This window comes from Peromyscus leucopus, chromosome 2 (genome assembly GCF_004664715.2).
Source record: "Peromyscus leucopus breed LL Stock chromosome 2, UCI_PerLeu_2.1, whole genome shotgun sequence".
Classification (NCBI taxonomy): Eukaryota; Metazoa; Chordata; class Mammalia; order Rodentia; family Cricetidae; genus Peromyscus; species Peromyscus leucopus.
The window spans coordinates 137189584-137209424 of NC_051064.1; the positions used below are offsets into that span (position 1 = coordinate 137189584).

Consider the following 19841-nt stretch of genomic DNA (forward strand, 5'->3'; position numbering starts at 1 on the left):
CCCCAGATGTGCAGAGGGACGGCACTTAGGAATCTAGGCGTTCCTTAAAGTTTACCCTGGGAGTTGACCCCGGGGGTCAGGTTGAGATACAGCATCTGACTCGGTGGGCCCCGGGTGAGGCTGAGAGGTTTTAGCTTTAGCAAGTTCCCAGGCACTGCCAGTGCTTCTGGCCATGGACCACACTCTAAGTAGGAAGGGTTCCGATGCCCAGATTTCTCTCTGCATGATTTAACTCTCCATTGCTTCTCACCTTCCCGGCTAAGAGCAAATGTATCTAATCCTCCATCCGAATGTTTGTAAACCAAAGGAAGAGCACAGCAGTGCCCATTATCAGCCTAATAATGTTAGTTTATTAATTTCATAAAATTTATTAATGTTGCTTTAGCATGTTTTTTTTTTAATTTTACATTGCCCCACTTTTACATACTGAACTGAAATATTTTTAAAAGGTAAAGCAAAACTTTTTTTTTTTTTATAAAACAAAAATTCGAGCCTTAGAATTAAGCAATGAATGTTCAGTATTATAATGCTGTTTATAACAGGAGTTATAGTGGTAACATTTTACCCTTGAAAATGTCACTGATGTCACAGATGGGGCTGGAGAGATGGCTCAGTGGTTAGAAGCACTAGCTGCTCTTCCGGAGGACCTGGGTTCAAATACCAGCACCCACATGGCAGCTCACAACTGTATATAACTCCAGTTCCAGGGGATCTGACACCTTCACACAGACATACATGCAGGGAAAATGCCACTGCACATAAAAAATGAATAAATTTTTTTTAAAAAAGTCACAGATAATTTTACATTCATTCACTCCTCCGTATTGTGTGTGTATGTCGTGCACACGCATGCCACACTGTGTGCATGGAAGACAACATGTGAGAACTGGCTCCTGGTTCTCTCCTTCCATCACATGGGTCCTGGGGTCCTAACTTAGGTCCTCACCCTTGGTGCCAACCACCTTATCTACTGAGCCTTCTCCCCAGCCCATGAGTGAGTATTTTAAAAGACACCCAGAAAGACTTTCAATACCAGAAGCTAATTACCTCTTAACGTTCTCTGGGCCGGAAGGATTTAGAGCATGAGGAAAACCAACCTGAGTCTTCTTTGTCAGTGACCTCACTGTTTACAGAGGCGATGAGTCAGATTAAACCGTGAAGGGACAAGCCGGTGCAAGACCACACGTCTCCTTCACAAAAGGACACAGAAAAGACTGCATGGGCCGTAGGTCTTATAATACCCTCCCAGTGTGTTTTCCTGTCCCCACCCAGGATCCATCCGATTCCTGCGGTTTCAGTGGCAAGATCACAGGTGTGACTGCATTCAAGTCCCCTGTGCTGCCACCCCCTGTTTAAAAGCATCCATTCCCCTACCCCCATGCTCTTGGCGGGACTTGGAGGGCCTTGCCTCACCTTCACACTTGGTCCCACAGCCACACTGACCTCTCAGGTTTGTATGGACTGTTGGGATGCCTCTTAACGCCATGGCTGCTTCACCAAGCCTTAGGCAAATTAGCATTAACATCTACCTCTCAGGTAGGCTTTCTGGAGGAGGCAAGATTGTTTCCCTGAAGGAGGAAAAGGACAAGGTTGGATGAGGTGAAGCAGAAAGAAGACATGTTTGGGAAAAAGATCTCACCAAGTTATTTTGGCAAAAAGATGGAAAATAATAGCCCATTAAATTAGCCTACAACTAATTTTGACATTATCTATTAAGTATACAGTGTTCTGCCTGCATGTCAGAAGAGGGCGCCAGATCTCATTACAGATGGTTGTGAACCACCATGTGGTTGCTGGGAATTGAACTCAGGACCTCTAGAAGAGCAGTCAGTGCTCCTAACCTCTGAGCCATCTCTCCAGCCCCCTCAACTGGGCATATTATTGCACACCTGTAATCCTAGCTAAGCTCAGGAGCTCAAGATCACTGTTCCAATTTTAGTATATGTGCTGCCGAAGCGAGCACAAGGTCATTGTTAATTTTGTATGAATTAGGAGCCCACCGGGGTCCTTGTTTCCCAGTCTCTCTCTCTGTCTCTCACACAGACAATCAATAAAAAGAAAGACTTTGATACCATATTTTAGATGCCGTAATACTCCCGACCCCTGCCAGTGTTGTGGATCAGGCAACCAAAGGGTCTCATGCATATAGGGCATGAGTGTTTGCCTGCATGCATGCATGGCAGTGCACCAGATGCATGCCTAGTGCCCACCAAGTCAGGAGAGGGTATGGGATAACTGGAACTGGGGTTTCAGAAGATTGTGAGCCACAATGTGGGTGCTGGGAATCGAACCTGGGGCCTCTTTGAAAGCAGCAAGTGCTCTTAACCACTGAGCCATCTCTCCAGTGCTTACCCCCACACACCCAGAAGTCTTAATCATCTAATTGAGTTTACCTGTTCTCTTTTTGTTAGTTTTCCATTCTCTTTAACTCAAGACTGTAGCAAGAATCTTAGAAGTTCTTATTAATAAAATCAAACCGGGAGCCAGGTATTGGGGTGAACACTGGAAGATCAGAGAGACAGAACAAACCACAGTTAACCTCACCTGGCCAACTTCTCAGCTGATCTTGTTTCCTCAGACTGGAAGCCTCTGTGTCCTCATCCCAATGGCTCTCAGCTGAACTGTGCTGCTAGAAACCTAAAAGCTTAACCAGCCAAATGCTTAACCAGCCAAATGCTTCTAGTTTCTGGTCCTCATACCTTATATATCTTTCCTTCCTGCCATCACTCCCTGGGATTAAAGTCTCGCTTTCTGGGATTAAAGGCTGAGTCACCATGCTTGGCTGTATCCTTGAACACATGGATTTCTGCCTCTGGAATGCTAGGATTAAAGGCGTGTGCTACCACTGCCTATCCTAACTATCTAGTGGCTTTTCTGTTCTCTGACCCCAGATAAGTTTATTAGGGTACACAGTATTTTGGGGAACACAATACCACCACACAAGACTGTGTCACCCAGGGCCTCTCAGATACAGCAAAGTCCGTCCGTTGTGAAGCCTTCTCTCCATCACTGCCCCCATCAACATGGCTTCTCAAGGTTCTCTTTCTGGGACTGATGGAAAGCCCTTCGACTGGGCTCCCAGTGCAGTGCCCTCCCTTGTAACTGTGTGTCGAAACACGGGTTCACGCGGGTCTGTGGAATGGAGACTCAGAGGCATCTTAAGAATGAATCTAGCCTTTCATGGCTGCAGGGGGGTCCAGCCTCCAAGGACTGAAGCATCTTCCCTTCCCCTAGGGCATTTTTATTTACTCTCTATTTACAGTTTAGCCAGTTAATTTCCGTACCTTCAAAGCAACTTAAAAGGCACTCCCAGAGACCAAATGCCAACTGCAAATTACTTATCAGGTACCACGGTTTTCTGGACCAAGTTTTGCATAGGCCTTTGATCCTTGGGGGACTCTCTGATCCTTGACTCTCAGACAAGATTCACATAGGGCCATAAGAGAAACAAAAGGTATGGAGAAACAAAAGGTAAGAGAAACCAAAGGTGTGGTTAAACAAAGGAAGGATTAGGGCTAGGTGCTGCTCTCTGGAGCCAGGCCAGGAGCTCAGCAGGAATGCACTACACTCCCTATTCCACTTTGTCCACTGAGTGGCCTCCTCAGGCCTCCTCAGCCCATTTCCATCAGTCCACAAATAAAGTTCAAATGCCTTATCCAGCTTGCAAAGCATCCCCCCCCACCCATCTGCTATCTGCCTGTGTTTTATGTTTTGAGGAACCTGGAGGCTTTTTTTTTGGAATGGTTTGGGAGACGCTCCCCCTCTCCCTGTCTTTTTTTTTTTTTTAAATGTACATTGGTGTTTTGCTTACATGTATCCTTGTGTGAGTGTGCCAGATCCCCTGGAACTGGAGTCACAGACAGCTGTGAGCTGCCATGTGGGTGCTGGGAATTGAACCCGGGTCCTCTGGAAGAGCAGCTGATGCTCTTTAACCATTAACCACCATCCCGACACCCTGTCTTTTTTCTCTTCTTCTTCTTCTTCTTCTTCTTCTTCTTCTTCTTCTTCTTCTTCTTCTTCTTCTTCTTCTTCTTCATCATCATCATCTTTTTGTTTTGTTTTGTTTGTTTGTTTGTTTTTTCTTGAGACAGGGTTTCTCTGTATAGCTTTGGAGCCTGTCCTGGGTCTCACTCTGTAGATCAGGCTGGCAGTGAACTCACAGAGATCCGTCTGCCTCTGCCTCCCGAGTGCTGGGATTAAAGGTGTGCGCCACCACCGCCCTGCTTCCATCTGGTCTTAACGGCTCCTCTTCCACCCCGGCTCTCTTGCTGCTCCAGCCTAAGCGGGCTGTTTGTCTTATTCGTTACACATGGCCCTTCCCACCCATGGCTAGCTGTTCGGCTTCCTCCACCCCAGGATGGTGCAGATTGCACCCATTCCTCAGGCTCACCTCAGACAGACAGATGACCTCACAATTTCCACCCCCAGGCAACAGTACCAGGGTTCTAGATCAGTCTGTTGCTGCAGGCCATACTTTCTAGAATACTTCTTTGCCTCACAGTGCCAATGGCGTCTGCCAGTCATTGGGCATTTACCAAGTGGGTGGGTGTCTGGGGCATACTACGTAACTCTACATACTTCCAGCTTCCCGCTTGCAAAACAGTGGCAATGCTCACTCCTAGCATGAAGTTAGTGACACGCAAACGGCCTCAGTCCTGCTTCACACGCGCTGTTTAGTAGCCACGGCTAGTCCTTTCACTAAGAGCATCTGACATTGACTTTCTCAGTGAACCCTCTGGCCCAAGAACTAGGTCAGTATCGTTTTGTTGCAGAGCAAATTTGAACCTAGGACTTTAAACATGCTAGGCAAGCACTCTACCACTGAACTCTATCTCCAGTCTTTTTACTTTATTTCTTTGAGATAAGGTCTCACCTGAGCTTCCCGGGCTGACTTTGAACTTGGGCTCCTCCTCCATTTGTCTCCTTGAATGCTAGCACTCAGGAGGCAGAGACAAGGGCGGATTACTATGAGTTCGAGGCCAGCCTGGTCTACAGAATAAGCTCCAGGATAGCCAGGGCTACACAGAGAAACCCTGTCTGTAGGGGTGGGGAATGAAGAAATTGAGTTTACAATTTCTCGACCAGGTTGACTAACACAGTGAGATCCATGGACAATCAGTCACTAAGACTGTAGTAGAACACACCCAGCAAGTCATCTTAACCGTTTGAAATTTACAGTTTGGCAGTTTAGTTCAGTTACAACATTCACATTGTCATATGTGAATATGTCTGTCTAGCAGGTCTTTTGGTTGTATGCATGCGTGTGTTCTTGTGTGTGTACATGTGCATGCAAGTATGTGTCCACACCTGTGGAGGCTGGAGGTCAATGTCAAGGGTTTTTTTGTACATCTTTCTTCACCTTTTTTTGACAAGGTGTCTTCATTGAACCTGGAGCTCACCGATCAGTAAGCCCCAGGGACCATCCTGTCTCCACCTCCCCAGAGCTGGAATTACAGGATGCCACCATACCCAGCTTTCACACGAGTGCTAATGATCAAACTCAGGTCCTCAGGCTAGGACCTGAGGTACGGCACGCACCATATTGACTGAGCCATCTTCTCAGTCTTGTTTTTTTTTTTCTTCTTGAGACAGGGTTTCTCTGTGTAGCTCTGTCCTGGACCTTGCTCTGTAGCCCAGGCTGGCCTCGAACTCAGGGATCTGCCTGCCTCTGCCTCTTGAGTGCTGGGATTAAAAGTGTGCGCTGCCACCACCCAGCAAGTTTTTTATCCATCTCTTAAAGGCTGAAGCTGTGGCTCAGTGGTAGAGAGCTTGTCTAGCAGTCTAACATACGAGGGCCCCCCATGCCCCCATCCTGGCAACCATTAGAGCACTGTTTGTATTATTGGACTCTTTACAAGCCGAGGAGCCCAAAGTTCAGGGAGTAATTTGTTCTTGGGAGACAGAGCTTGAATTTAGACCCAGATCCCCAGTTACCTTCTGAGTCACTTCATATGGCTTTGCCACACAGAACATCTGGGACACATTTAACTCCCTCCTGTCTGGGACAATTGTAACACAAAATCTAATAGGTCTTATACTAAAAAAAAACCCGGAGCCAGATATTGGGGTAAATGCTGAAAGATCAGAGACACAGGAACGAGCCACAGCCACTTCTCACTCCATGAATCCTCTGATTTAATGTCTCTGCGTCCTCAGCTGGAAGGGGTCCAGCCGAAACGGGCTTTAGTTCCTGTCTCCTCACGCTTTATAGACCTTTCTCCGCCCAGCCATCACTTCCTGGGATTAAAGACCGGTGATTCCCAAGTACTGGATTAAAGGTGTGTGCCACCACTGCCTGGCATCTATGTTTAATCTAGTGGCTTGCAATGTTCCCTGATCTTCAGGCAAATTTTATTAGGGTACACAATATATCACCACAGACAATGGCCACCATGTGCCAAGGCCTCCTCTGTGTCCTGTTCTCACTCTTAACCCTCACAGCAGCCCTGCAGCCATTTAGGGGGTGGTGTCCAGTTCCTAGCTTAGGATCTAGTACAGAAAGGGAGTGATAACCTGGGTCCAGCTGGTGTCCTTAGACAGCCTGGGCAACACCAAATAAGTTTGTTGTGTATTTTTAAAGCCATGCCCTACATTTTTGGGAAAATACTCTCTCTGGGAAAAACTAGCAGAAGCATTATGAGACCAAGCACCCCAGTCCTGGGGGGGGAGGGGGCGCCCTCCTCTTGCAGAGGCCATCTATCGGCTCTTCTCACCCAGGCCAGCCCCTGGGGCCTTCATGTGGGACTGACTACCAGCTTCACTGATCTGCCGCCAAAGGCAGAGACAGACAGGCATGCAAGGGAACCTGAGACACTCTGAGACACTGTCCTCACCCTGCTTTTAAACACCCCCCCCCCCCCCACCCCATCCCTCCCACCCCTCCCCCCGCCACTCTTCCCTCCGGTCCTGAGGAACATGAGCCATGCTGGAACAGAGCTGCCCTTTCACGCCTCTGTGCCTTTGCACAGACTGTTCAAGACGAAAGCTCTCCCTCCTACAGCCTCCATCTCTGACATGCCTACAATCTGCAAGGCTGCTTGGATGGCACCTCCACTGCAAAGCGGCCCTCCTTCCCAGAGAGAAAGGGGTGGCGGGCGGGCGGGGACAGGACAGGATGCACGTCTGGGCGCAGCTGTCAGGTCAAGGGAGACCCAGGTCATTTCCTTTGAAAAAGAAAATTGAGAAAATGGAATTATAAACATGGAGCGGTGTTTTAAAATGTTTAATAGATTAATGCTTCTGATAAAGAAAAAACGGCAATTAGACTGCCCATAGATAACCATAAGATGTATTAAAATATGGGGCTGGAGAGCTGGTTCAGAGATTAAAGGTGCTTTTCTCTTAGAAGATTGGAGTTTGATTTCCAGTACCGACATTAGATGGCTCACAATGGCCTATAATTCCAGTTCCAGGGGATCCAACCATTTACCTGCCGGGCAGTGGTGGCGCACGCCTTTAATCCTAGTACTTGGGAGGCAGTGGCAGGTGGATCTCTGTGCGTTTGAGGCCAGCCTGGACTACAGAGCGAGTTCCAGGATAGGCTCCAAAGCTACACAGAGAAACCCTGTCTCAAAAAAAAAAAAAAAAAAAAAAAAAAAAGAAAAGAAAAGAAAAAAGAAAAAACCCAAACAAACAAACAAACAAACAAACAAACAAAACATTTGAGCCCACAGGAACACTGATCCCGTAGCAAATGCTTATTTTAAAGACATGCAAAGGTCCTCATTTCCCAGGGTTAAGCTGTACTGAAATCTCCACACACAGTAGGTGCTCATCATTTGATGAATGATGGGGACAGACAGGACTTTCCCATTCACTCTAGAAAGCCCAAAACAGTATTTCTGAGTAACACTGAACAATAGGGCAGGAAGCCGCTTCCTCCTCAGTGACAGCCAGCGCCCCCTCCCCGGGTCCCTCCCTCCCGCCCCAATCCTTGATGTTAAGCAGCTGGCTGCAACCGGAAGCCCCTCAGCCACTGTCTTTCCTGCCCCAGTCCCCCGGTGCTTGTCTTCCTCTTCATACCTTCCCTCCACTCCCAGGTGGATGAAGAAAAAGCACTTACTCCGGCAAACTGACAAGCTGGGCACACAGAGCCATCCTGGCCCCAGGCACAGTCCTTGGGAATAAAAAGAATGGCAGGCGGGACAAAAGAGGGCTTAAAGCTTGACAGCCCCGGGACAAAAGGTCTGAGTTTACAAAGCAATCTGCTGGAAGAGATGTGAAAAGGGAGTCCCTTCCACGGTGGGCCATCCGGCTTCTCACCTTAGAGGCCTGCTGTTAAGCAGCCCAACTCTACAGCAGTCATCCTCCTTGTTTCTAGGAGTTTGGTTATTGACCCCTGACTCAGTTTTGTCTGAGTGAGGCCTCAACTTTCTGAGTTGCTGGCAATCCCATATACTAGGCTCTACATACCCACCCACTGTCCCGATTTCCAGTTCCTATTGTATTTCCAGCAGAAACAAGAGTGTGAAGGTAGGGTCACCCCAGAGTTGCTATGATTGTCCAGACCTTCGGGTCATTGAATATACCCATGGACCTTTCTGGAAGTTTCTCCTGCTACCAAAGGCAAGATCCATCCAAATACTTCTGTGCAGGGGTGCTTTAAATCCCTTCTCAACTTCCTTAGCTATGGCAATTCCAACTGTACAGAAAAGGAAATGTTGGGACTGGAGAGGTAGCTCAGTGGCTAAATGTATATACTGCTCAGCAGGGCAGTGGTGGCACATGCCTTTAATCTCAGCACTTGGGAGGCGAGGCGGAGGCAGGCAGATCTCTGTGAGTTTGAGGCCAGCCTAGCAAGCAAAATGAGTTCCAGGATAGCCAGGGATACTCAGAGCAACTGTGTCTCAGAAAAACAACAACAAAAAGTGTATACTGCTCTTGTAGAGGTCCTAAATTGTTTTCCAGGGCTCTCATAGGGTGGTTCACAACTGTTTGGCATTTTGGCTTGCCCCTTGGGGACCCCCCAGCATCCTGATGTAAAGCCCCTTTAAGAGGAAAAACCCCCTCTTCCTTCTTCTTCTGCAGGCGCCTCTGCTTTCCTTTCTCTCTTTTTCTCTCTTTCCCTCTCCTTCTCTCTCTCCCTCCCTCCCTCTCTCTATTCCCTTTCCCCTCCCCCTTTAATAAAACTTTCCACGTGGATGTGGAACCTGCACGATGTGAGTAACTTTCCACCATGCCCCCTGGGCTGCCGCTGGCATAGCGTATCTCCTAGGCTCAAATCCTCCAAGGCCTCTCATGCACTAGTTCACAACAACCACCTGTAATTCCAGCAGGTAACTAACTGGACCTGGACGCCCTCTTCTGGCTTCCTCAGGCACCTGCACTCACATGCGCAAACCCCCCCCCCACTACAAATAATTAAAAATAAAATAAATTTTAAAAAGGAAATGGCCTGGAGAGATTTTCCTGAAGAATACATAACCTAGGTCCTGATCTAGGTCTGTCTAACCTTTATACCCACACTCTTCTGACTCTTGTAAATCCTTCAGGGTTCTAATTTACATGGTGGCTGGATCAATTTTACAGTAGGTACAATGGTATAATTCTGTGGCACCTAAACATTTTTGAGTTCCAGCTTTGGGAGTGGAAGAGAAACACAGAAGAGACGCATTATGGCTGGTAGGGGTCCTGCTAGCTCATTTTTAGATCCTTGAGTCATGTAGCCATAAATAATGGCACTGGGGAAAAGGACAGTCTAATAAAAGCATGGCCGGGAGTCATATTTGAAAAAAAAATTTTTTTTTTTTAAGTCCTTCAGTGCGTGGATGTATCTGCAAAACAAAAGAAAAGCCCCTTTTCCCAGCCCAGGCAGAGAAGTCTCCTGTTCAGTCAGAGACAACAGGCTTCTGGGCATCAAGCCAAGGTTCTAGGGATATTTATAACTTGAAGAGGGTGGGAGTCCCTAATAAGCTGCTATATTCTTTTTCCATCACTTCCCTCTCCAAGGCTACAGCAAGCTGGGAGCTCTTCCCCACGCAGAATGCCTGCTTTGCCTAGCCCTCGCCTTCCATTGTCTAATTCCTTCATCCCGGCTGGGGAAAGGGAAGGCTCCAAGTCCTTCCCGTTGGAGGACTCTTACTGAATGCAGCATTAGCTACTGCTGGTGTTTATTGGCCTTCTGTTGTGGCCTCAGGGATCTGTTTATGAGTTTGTGGTTTCTCAGAGCAATAGAACAGTCTGAGGTCTCTGCAAACCTTGAAGCTTTGGGCTCAATCCTATCATCAAACTCTGGCTTTTGCCTGTTAATATATGGATTCGGATTTCTACCCGTGGCTCTGAGATCTCCGGAATCTGCTGGTGATATCTCGAATCTTTCCGAACGTCAGGGTTCTTTAGAATTCTGAGGGTTAGGGATCTCAGGCCTCTCGAGGATCTTGGAGCCAGCGATCTGTTGGATCTTTCACAGACTAGGAGGTAAGCCTGTTCGTTCTGCCCTAACCCGGGTTTGTGGCTTCTTTGAAAGAGAGACAGCTAACATCCTTAGGACTCTTTCAGGTTCTTGTCTTCAGGACCAGAGTCTCAATGGTGTTGGGAGGTCTTCAAGAATCATTTCAGCAGAGACAGTCAAAAGTGCAAGATCCTTGAGTCTCCACTCTGAGGCCAGCTCTCTCCCTGCGCACCCTACCCCTTCCCCGCCACTGATTTCAGTGTTCTGGCATTTTAGATAAGTGCACTTGGGTTCGGTCTCTATAAAAAAAAGAGCGCGAGAAGCTCCCTACAGGGTTAACAGGATACTCGGGACCAGGCGGCTTACTGCACTCCTGCAGAGGACGTGCAGCACGAAGCCTCCTGGGATATGTAGTCTGCAGGCAGGTTGCAAGTGCCGCAACGTCTGCTGGGAGTTGTAGTTCTCGGACAAGGAGAGCAAAGGCTGCTGGCCGCGCTGGGAGGTGTCGTGAGTACGTGGGCGGGGCCCAAAGTTCCACCGCGTCCCCAGAGTCTCCCGAGGGAGGGAACTGGAGCCTTTTCCCGCTCTGGCCGGGGCTGTCAAAAATGAGGGCTGATCCCAACTGAGTTCAGCCCAGGCCGCCACACTCAGTCTGACCTGGCAGATAATATCTGACTCAAAGACGGTCGCAGGGCCACGAGAAAAAAACGGGGAAGCCTCCTTTACTGAGTCATGCTGTGATCCCCGAGAAGAAAGTGGAGGATACTCCTTCTGGTCTTGAAGGACGTGGTTGTATTTCCTCCCTTTTGTTCTTTCCCCACCCCTGCTCTTGGCCTCTAAGTGGCCTTTGTACGCCAGAGCGGAACTCCAAGTCCCGGCAGGCTGCGAGGCGCGCGCACGCGTGGTGGAGATGCTCGGCCACGCGGCAGGAGGCGGGCTGATGATTTGACATCTGATTGGTCCCGTGTTTTATGAGTCTTTTTTCTGATTGGTTGAGGTTGCTGCCGGAAAGGCCCCAGCCGGAGATGGAAGAGCAGAGGCGTTCTGTAGGGCTGGGTTGAAAGCCTCCTCCCTCAAATAGCATCGGCCTGACCCCCAGCCCAGGGGGCACCTAGCCAGCGGTTGTCCTCCCTTACTCTAGCATTGCATGTACTCGGTATTAACCGAGACACGGAGAACGGGTCACGCTCGGGGGTCAGGGAGGAGAGTGACCAGTCCTGGGCCGTCCCCGCATACCCTGCGACCAGAACTCCAGCCCTAGGGAGTGGGCAGGGCTTCTTGCCGCGCCTCACTCTCGGCTCTTCGCCTCCTTCAGCGTTGTCTACTAGCTGGTTTTCCTGCTCTCTCTCCCAGGAGACGAACGCTTGAGCCTGAGATGGCAGCCACCCTGCTCATGGCTGGGTCCCAGGTAAGCCGAGGGTGGCTTTCCGGACCTCGCCTCTACTTACCCAACTCGCCCGGTGTTTCCCCGTTCTGCAAACCCCTATAGGAAATTCCCTGGGACTAGCTCATTTCGCTATTCTGCTGCAGGGGCTAGTGCTGGCTAATTTAGCCGTATACAAGCATATATCGAACATCTGCTATATGCTTTTAAATACTGAGGATAATAAAACCGAACAAGATGGGTGGTACCCGCCTTGCCAACAGTCTGTAGGGAGAGAGGTGCATCCGATTAACCTTGATAGAATATGATAAGCACTCTATTTACCTTAGCAAGAAAGTGCTGTGGTGTGGGAACCAGTAAATCGTGGAGTGATTAACTCTAGAAGCGGCATCCGAGGAAGGAGTGAAGAGCAAAAGGGTGTGTGGGTGGGTGGTGCGGGGACAGAACAGCGGTGCTCGAACTGGACCATAAAGAGGAAAATTTCACTGGTTTTAGAAAAGGAGGACATTGTATGTAGAGATATGGAGCCATGTAAGTTCTAGATCTGTTCTGAAGATATGGCTAGTGGATAAGGGTCCCAAAGTGGGCAGGGATATTTAGTAGATTGCTTGAGAAGGTAGCTAGCTAATGGATTGCCCCTGCCTTTGACCATATGTCTTTTTTTTTTTCCTTTCTTTCTTATTTCTTCTTTGGACTCTACAGATCAGACTTAATGCCATTGCCTTCTCGACATTTCTAACCATGTCTCTAATTTCAAGAAGAAAAACTAGTACTAAACACCTAGATACTAAGTAGTGAGGAAGCATTGTGTGATTTCAGGCCCCTGTGACATTTGAAGATATGGCCATGTACCTCACTCGGGAAGAATGGAGACCTCTGGATCCTACACAAAGAGACCTTTACAGGGACGTGATGCAGGAGAATTATGGAAATGTTGTCTCACTGGGTGAGTGAGGATTTTATCTTTTTTCATCTTCTGTTTTGAAACTGTCAAAATGGCTAAGTCTTTCAATGCTGACTTGTTTGTTTTTAAGGAAAACCACACAATTAGTTACGCAAAGCTTTAAATGTGGGATGATCTATGTTATATGGTCAAAAAAGAAAGAGAAGGATGTTTCTGCAGTTTTGAGACTTTCAGGATTCTCACCCCTGAGTCATTTGCCTTTCTGCAGCCTGTTTGTGCAGGTCACTGACCAAACAGGTCTGACGCTGTGGCGCTTGCCAGGACATAAATGTCCTGTAAACGGTGCTTTTTCTCTAGGGCGCCGGAAGATGAGGGCTTCTGAAACAGGTTCCCAGAGGGGCAGAAGCCACCCCACTTGTGTTTGTTTTGGCTCCAGAGCTGCAGCTTTGCCTCCGGTACTTTGTCTGGGTAGGTTCTTGTCTGGAGCTGTTTCGGAGGTGATCATCCTTCAGGTTGTTTCGGAGGAATCCTTACCTAGTTAGATCACAGATCCCATGAAGAGGAGAGCTCGTGGGGCTGGGCCTGCAGCCCAGCTGGAAGAGTGCTTAGCATACTTGAAGCCCTGGGTCTGATCCTCAGCTCTACATAAAGCCAGGCACAGAACTGAGGTATTTTTAAATGTTTTATTCTCAGAACAAAAGGTGACCTGAGGGACTTCCTTAGCTTGGGCTTTCTTTTCTTTGGATTCTTTTTATTTTTATTTTTTTAATTCATTTTTAGGTGATACTAAATAAAGGATTTCATTGTGATGTTTTTTATATATGTGTGTGTGTTGGTATACTTTATTCTGATTTGTTCCCCTACCCTACTTCTTCCTTGAGCTTTTGTCCCTTGAATTGTTCCTTATAAACAGCCACCACAACTCCACTACCAAAAACAAAATGAACAAAAACTCAGCTGTTAAGAGCATGTATTCATTCCTGTTGCAAAGGACCCAAATTCAGTTCCCAGCACCCATACCAGGCAGCTCACAACCACCTGTAATTCCAGCTCCAGGGGATCAGATGCCCTCTTCTGGCCCCTGAAGGGCACCTGCAGTCACACGTATCCCTAACCTAGACACAGACACGTCATTAAAAATGAAGTAAAAATTAAACTGCCAAACTATGTTATTTAACCAGATCTATTGCAAATAAAACCTAAATATATCACCCCACACAACAACTACAAAAAGAAGAAAAGGAAGGAGCATCTTTAAAAAGACATGCTCTTGCATCCCATAGACTATTTCAGGAGTACTTCTTAGGATCACGAAGGACCTTGTTGCTTACCCAGGTAAATTGGGAGGGTTAATAAATGTTTCCAAGGCACTTTGTTGTTTTGTTTCTCCTTTTAATGTGTATGGTGTCCTGTCTGAATGTACGTCTGTGCACCACATGAGTGCCTAGGGCCCACGGAGCCCAGAAGAGGACATCAGAGTCCCTGGAGCTGGAGTTACAGACAGTTGTGTGCTGCCTGATGTGGGTGCTGGGAACTGAACTCAGGTCCTCTGCAAGTGCTCTGGACCACTAAGCCTTCTCAGGCCCTTCAAGGTGTTTGTTTGTTTGTTTAGTTTTATCTCAGGACTCCTTGGATCCTTTAATGTATCATTAAACATTTGGATTTTTGTTTTGTTTTTGACACAGAGTTTCTCTGTTTAGCTCTGGCTATCCTGGAACTCACTCTGTAGACCAGGCTGGCCTTGAACTCATAAAGAACCCCCTGCCTCTACTTCCTGAGTGCTAGGATTAAAAGCGTGTGCCACCATGCCCAGCTTGGATTTCTTTTCTTGTTTGCTTGCTTCATTTGTGTGTATAAGCCAGAGGCCCACTCCCAGTACTTCCTCTATCTGTTACCACCTTCTATTTTGAGACAAGGTCTCTCATTGAACCTTGAGCTAGCCCTTCAGTGAGCCTGACTGGCTAGCAAGCTCCCAAGATCCACTTGACTCCATCCTGGCAAGTGCTGGGATTCATGGTATGTCCAGCTTTTGTGTGTGCTTGATGTCCCAACCCAGATTCTAATGTTTGAACAGCAAATACTTTATCTGCTAAGCCATCTTCCCAGCCTCTCTTTGGTTTGTTTGTTTGTTTTTGTTTTTTGAGGGGGGTTGTGTGTTTTTTGTTTTGTTTTTGTGACTAGTTACCAAATTAATTTACTCATAGACCCTTTTCAATGAACATAACTACTTAACTGTTTTCTGGTATGTACTAAGAAACCCAATTTGAAAAGTGTAGTGTCTGATAGAAGTTCCTTATTAGCTGGTTGTATATTTTTATTTTCACTCTTGAAATACATGAAATAGCCGGGCGGTGGTGGCACACGCCTTTAATCCCAGCACTCAGGAGGCAGAGGCAGGCGGATCTCTGTGAGTTAGAGGCCAGCCTGGTCTACAGAGTGAGTTCCAGGAAAGGCGCAAAGCTACACAGAGAAACCCTGTCTCGGGGGAAAACAAAACAAAACAAAACAAAAAAACCATGAAATATTGAAGTATATGCAGTATACTCACTTAGTTAAGCTGGTCGGCCTGGTTCTGGTGTATAGTTTAGTGGTAGAGCATATGCTGAGCATACGTGCAACCTCGGATCCCATGTGTGCACTCTCCAACACTCCTTTCTGCCAGAGAGAGACTGCTCTGAACCGAGCACCCTATGACTTTAAGTGACATTTGGAAGTTGCTTTTTCTGTCAAGTAAAAAGTGAAGACATGGGGCTGGAGAGATGGCTCAGAGGTTAAGAGCACTGGCTGCTCTTTTACAGGTCGTGAGTTCAATTCCCAGCAACCACATGGTGGCTCACAACCATCAGTAATGATATCTGGTGCCCTCTTCTGGCCTGCAGGCATACATGCAGGCTGAACACTGTACATAATAAATTAAAAAAAAGGTGAAGACGTGATCAGGAGCTGCTTCGGTGGGGTGCGCCAGTGTTCGCTGTACCGAGTAGATAGAGTCAGAAGGGTGAGACAGTCAGTGTCACCTGACACAGTTCTAGGCCAGCTAAGAGACCCTGTCACAAACAAAAGTTCCTGATAAAGATGGTTAAAAAATAACTTTTCTTCATAGTGATCTGGTAGGTTCTTGTTGTAGAATATTATTTTAAGATGTGTTACATCTGTTTATGCTGTGGAACATTTGTTTAATGATGCAAAGATGTGTTGCATTCTTTTACGTTCCATTTGTTAAACTCTATGAAGCTGTGCTACTTTGCCTGTCTAAAACATCTGATGGTCTAATAAAGAGCTGAACAGCCAATAGTGAGGCAGGAGACAGGATAGGCGGGGCTGGCAGGCAGAGAGAATAAACAGAAGGAGAAATCTGGGAGGAAAAGAAGATGGAGCATGAGAAGGAAAAGGACACAAGGGGCTAGCCACCCAGCCACCCAGCCAGCCATGGAGTAGGAGTGAAAATAAGATACACAGAATAAGAAAAGGAAAAAGCCCAGAGGCAAAAGGTAGATGGAATAACTTAAGGAAAGCTGGCAAGAAACAAGCCACACCAAGGCCGGGCATTTATAAGTAATAATCTTCCATGTGTGGGAGCTGGGTGTTGAGCCCTCCAAAAGAGCAAAAACAACAAGAGGTTCTTAGTAGACACAATATGATAATTAAGAAGGCTTAACAAATTAAACACAATGACACATGCCCCAAATTTTTCTAGAGTCTTTTAGATATTCTAATTTAAGGTCTCATGTTGTTTTTGGATTTTTCAGACAGGGTTTCTCCGTGTAGTTTTAGTGCCTGTCCTGGATCTCGCTCTGTAGACCAGGCTGGCCTTGAACTCGCTGAGATCCGCCTGGCTCTGCCTCCCGAATGCTGGGATTAAAGGCGTGTGCCACCACCACGCAGCCCTAGAGCTGGAATTTGTGGTTGTGAGCTGCCCAGTGTGTGGGTACTGGCAACCATACCCGGGTCCTCTCTAAGAGCACTCTTAGCCTCCAAGTCATCTCTCCAGGCCCTGCTCTGTATCACGTTACCTTGGGAAAGTCACTTTACTTCTCTAAGTCTTGGCTTTCTTCTTCACAGAGATGGACTTTCACGATAATTGTGAGCATTAACATTTATTCATGTTAAAAACCTACTGTGTTGCCATTGCTGCTCAGCTCAGTCCACCCACCCCTGTGGATGATGTACGTACTTCCCACTTTGGCGGTTCTCACCCGCTGCTGATATAAACTAAAAAGAAAAATAAAAGAGAACTTGGTCCTGGAGCTGGGCGTGGTGTAGCTGAGTGGTAGAACATTCAAACAAGCAGCCCCAAACCCTGGCTTACTCTCCAGCACCATGTGTAGAGGATAAATAGAACCCTTAGTTGAGTGCCCAGAACTCGGTAGGTCCGTTTGTACACTGACCTGTCTCCACGCTGTTTCCTCTCCTCACAGATTTTGAGATCAGGAGCGAGAACGAAGCAAACTCGAAACCAGAGCTTAGCGAAGATGTAGAATTTGTGACCATGTCTGAAGAGCCTGTCGGGGATGCCGAGAAGAACCCCGAAAGTGAAGAGGCCTTTGAAAGTGGGGACAGGTCCGAAAGACCGTGGGAAGACCTGACAGCCGAAGAGTGGGTCAGCTACCCTCTCCAGCAAGTCACTGACCTGCTGGTCCACAAAGAGGTCCACGCGGACATCCGCTACCACATCTGCTCCCAGTGTGGCAAGGCCTTCAGTCAGATCTCCGACCTCAACCGACACCAGAAGACCCACACGGGGGACAGACCCTACAAGTGTTACGAATGTGGAAAGGGCTTCAGCCGCAGCTCCCACCTCATCCAGCACCAGCGGACACACACCGGCGAGCGGCCCTACGACTGCAGCGAGTGCGGGAAGAGCTTCGGCAGGAGCTCTCACCTCATCCAGCACCAGACCATCCACACCGGGGAGAAGCCGCACAAGTGCAACGAGTGCGGGAAAAGTTTCTGCCGCCTCTCCCACCTCATCCAGCACCAGCGGACCCACAGCGGCGAGAAGCCGTACGAGTGTGAGGAGTGCGGCAAGAGCTTCAGCCGGAGCTCCCACCTGGCCCAGCACCAGAGGACCCACACGGGCGAGAAGCCCTACGAGTGCAACGAGTGTGGGCGAGGCTTCAGCGAGAGGTCTGACCTCATCAAACACTACCGCGTCCACACAGGGGAGCGGCCCTACAAGTGCGACGAGTGCGGCAAGAATTTCAGCCAGAACTCGGACCTGGTGCGGCACCGCAGGGCCCACACCGGGGAGAAACCCTACCACTGCACCGAGTGCGGCGAGAACTTCAGCCGCATCTCGCACCTGGTGCAGCACCAGCGGACGCACACGGGCGAGAAGCCGTACGAGTGCACCGCCTGCGGGAAAAGCTTCAGCCGGAGCTCGCACCTGATCACACACCAGAAAATCCACACCGGGGAGAAGCCCTACGAGTGCAACGAGTGCTGGCGGAGCTTCGGGGAGAGGTCGGATCTGATTAAGCACCAGAGGACCCACACGGGAGAAAAGCCCTATGAGTGTGTGCAGTGTGGGAAGGGCTTTACCCAGAGCTCCAACCTCATCACACACCAGAGGGTTCACACTGGAGAGAAGCCTTACGAGTGTACTGAATGTGACAAGAGTTTCAGCCGGAGCTCAGCTCTTATTAAACACAAGAGAGTCCACACTGACTGAGTCCTGTAATCCCGAGTAAGAAATGACTCATTTGAAGGTACAGTTATATTTGATAATCAGTGCGCTTCCTTAAGACTGACTTTCGTTGTCGTGGGCCACAGTTTAAAACATGGAAGAAGACAACCCTTTTGAAATTCCGACCCACAGCTTTGGGGCTGTTGTCCCCTCCTCCGAAATAGTTATTTTTATTCACTGATTATTATATGAATCGCTTCATCAAAATCAGCCCCCATCCCAAGTCAGTTGAAAACTGAAGGCCAGAGGACAAGATGGTGGATGCTTGGGCCTGGAGAGGGAGTAGATCTTTCAAGTTTTTTTTCTCTCCTATCTTTGGCCCAAAAAGCCTAAAGTGAGAACGTAGGACCGAGACAGGGTGGTCGCAGCTACTCGGCAGAAGGCAGGCAGACTTGTCCTGGGTTGCCACCGTTCACACGCTGCCGTAGCCAGGCTCACGCACTTCCCTTCCAAAGGGCTTTCTTGAGTGGCTCAGATTTGTATCTCGCCATCTTGCACACAGGATTCTGCACGCTGAAGGCAGTGATCACATCACTTTTCCCTGCTTCTCCCTCGTGTATAGCTTGCATGTTTTCGAAAGCTACCTGAAGATACAATGTGAGGGGAAGAAGGAGGGGCAGGTTTGAGGACCAAGGGCCCATGGGTGGTGGTGACCTTAGCAAGAGATTCCCATTGACACGGTCGTTAATCAGGTTTACATATTTCCTTCAGAAATCACGTTAGGGATCCTAGTATGGAAACTGCCTTTAGGAAAAGATAGGCCTGTAAGTGATGGTGGGGGTAGGCAGTGAATTGAGCCCTCCAAGGAAGGGGGCACAGAACCCTTCCCAGGGAAAGTCAGTCAGTTCTGTGTTCCCTGCCCTCTAACTTTTCAGATCACTGGGCCCTGTACTGCTAACTCTAGGGTTCGATAGAGCCACACCCCAGTCTTTATCTTAGCTTGCACAAAGGCATGTGTATGTACAGTGAAATGTGTATTCTAATAGCAGAAACCGAAGTCATAAGAATCAGCATGTTTTTGCGTGATGTAGAGCATAAGATAGAACTGTAGACATAACTCCAATGTGAGAAATGTCCTTTATTTTTCTCTTGTTCCGGGAAAAAAATTTGAAAACGAATGCCAGGCGTGCACTCTCCTGTAAGGTCTGGTTTGTACAGAACTAAACTCTTGTTTGTTTGTGTCCATCAGTTGTGAGATAATGACTGGACAGTTAGGTCCATTGTCCTTCTCAGACTGAATTATCTTCTCCTGTGATGAAAACCTCTTCGGCATCATCAGAAGAAACGAATCAATCTGAAGAGGAATGTGTTTCCAGCCTCCAGATACAAATACTTTAAGCAAGAGTTGATCCAGTGTAGCCCAGTACCCAGTTCCCCTTGTCTCAGCCCAAGTAGGAATCCTGAGCTAGCCCGATATTGGTGCTCAGTCAGTCCTGTGGGGATGGAAGGGAGTCGGGGCCCAGTGTATTTCTATGGT

The 19841-nt window shown here is 48.0% G+C and overlaps 1 protein-coding gene across 6 annotated transcripts; it reads left to right on the forward strand.

Moving 5' to 3' along the window:
• Positions 1 to 9877: 9877 nt before the first annotated feature.
• On the forward strand, positions 9878 to 19547 carry Znf436 (zinc finger protein 436). Of its 6 annotated transcripts, XM_037203080.1 has the most exons (5): positions 9878 to 10416; positions 10498 to 10901; positions 11744 to 11798; positions 12594 to 12720; positions 17097 to 19547. In XM_037203080.1, the coding sequence occupies exons 3-5, from the start codon at positions 11766 to 11768 to the stop codon at positions 18347 to 18349; spliced, it is 1413 nt and encodes a 470-aa protein (XP_037058975.1). In that variant the 5' UTR covers positions 9878 to 10416; positions 10498 to 10901; positions 11744 to 11765; the 3' UTR covers positions 18350 to 19547. The 6 variants fall into 6 exon arrangements, with proteins under 6 accessions (XP_037058975.1, XP_028731253.1, XP_028731255.1 ...); XM_028875420.2 differs by lacking the exon at positions 10498 to 10901 and having other exon boundaries at positions 11706 to 11798; XM_028875422.2 differs by lacking the exon at positions 10498 to 10901.
• Positions 19548 to 19841: the final 294 nt, after the last annotated feature.

What these genes read in the sequence shown, in the direction of transcription:
- Znf436 (XM_037203080.1), top strand. Translation starts at nt 11,766, where the DNA reads ATGGCAGCCACCCTGCTCATGGCTGGGTCCCAG. An exon ending in TGCTCATGGCTGGGTCCCAG is followed by an intron (nt 11,799 to 12,593) that starts GTAAGCCGAGGG and finishes GTGTGATTTCAG; the next exon opens with GCCCCTGTGACATTTGAAGA. An exon ending in TGGAAATGTTGTCTCACTGG is followed by an intron (nt 12,721 to 17,096) that starts GTGAGTGAGGAT and finishes CTCTCCTCACAG; the next exon opens with ATTTTGAGATCAGGAGCGAG.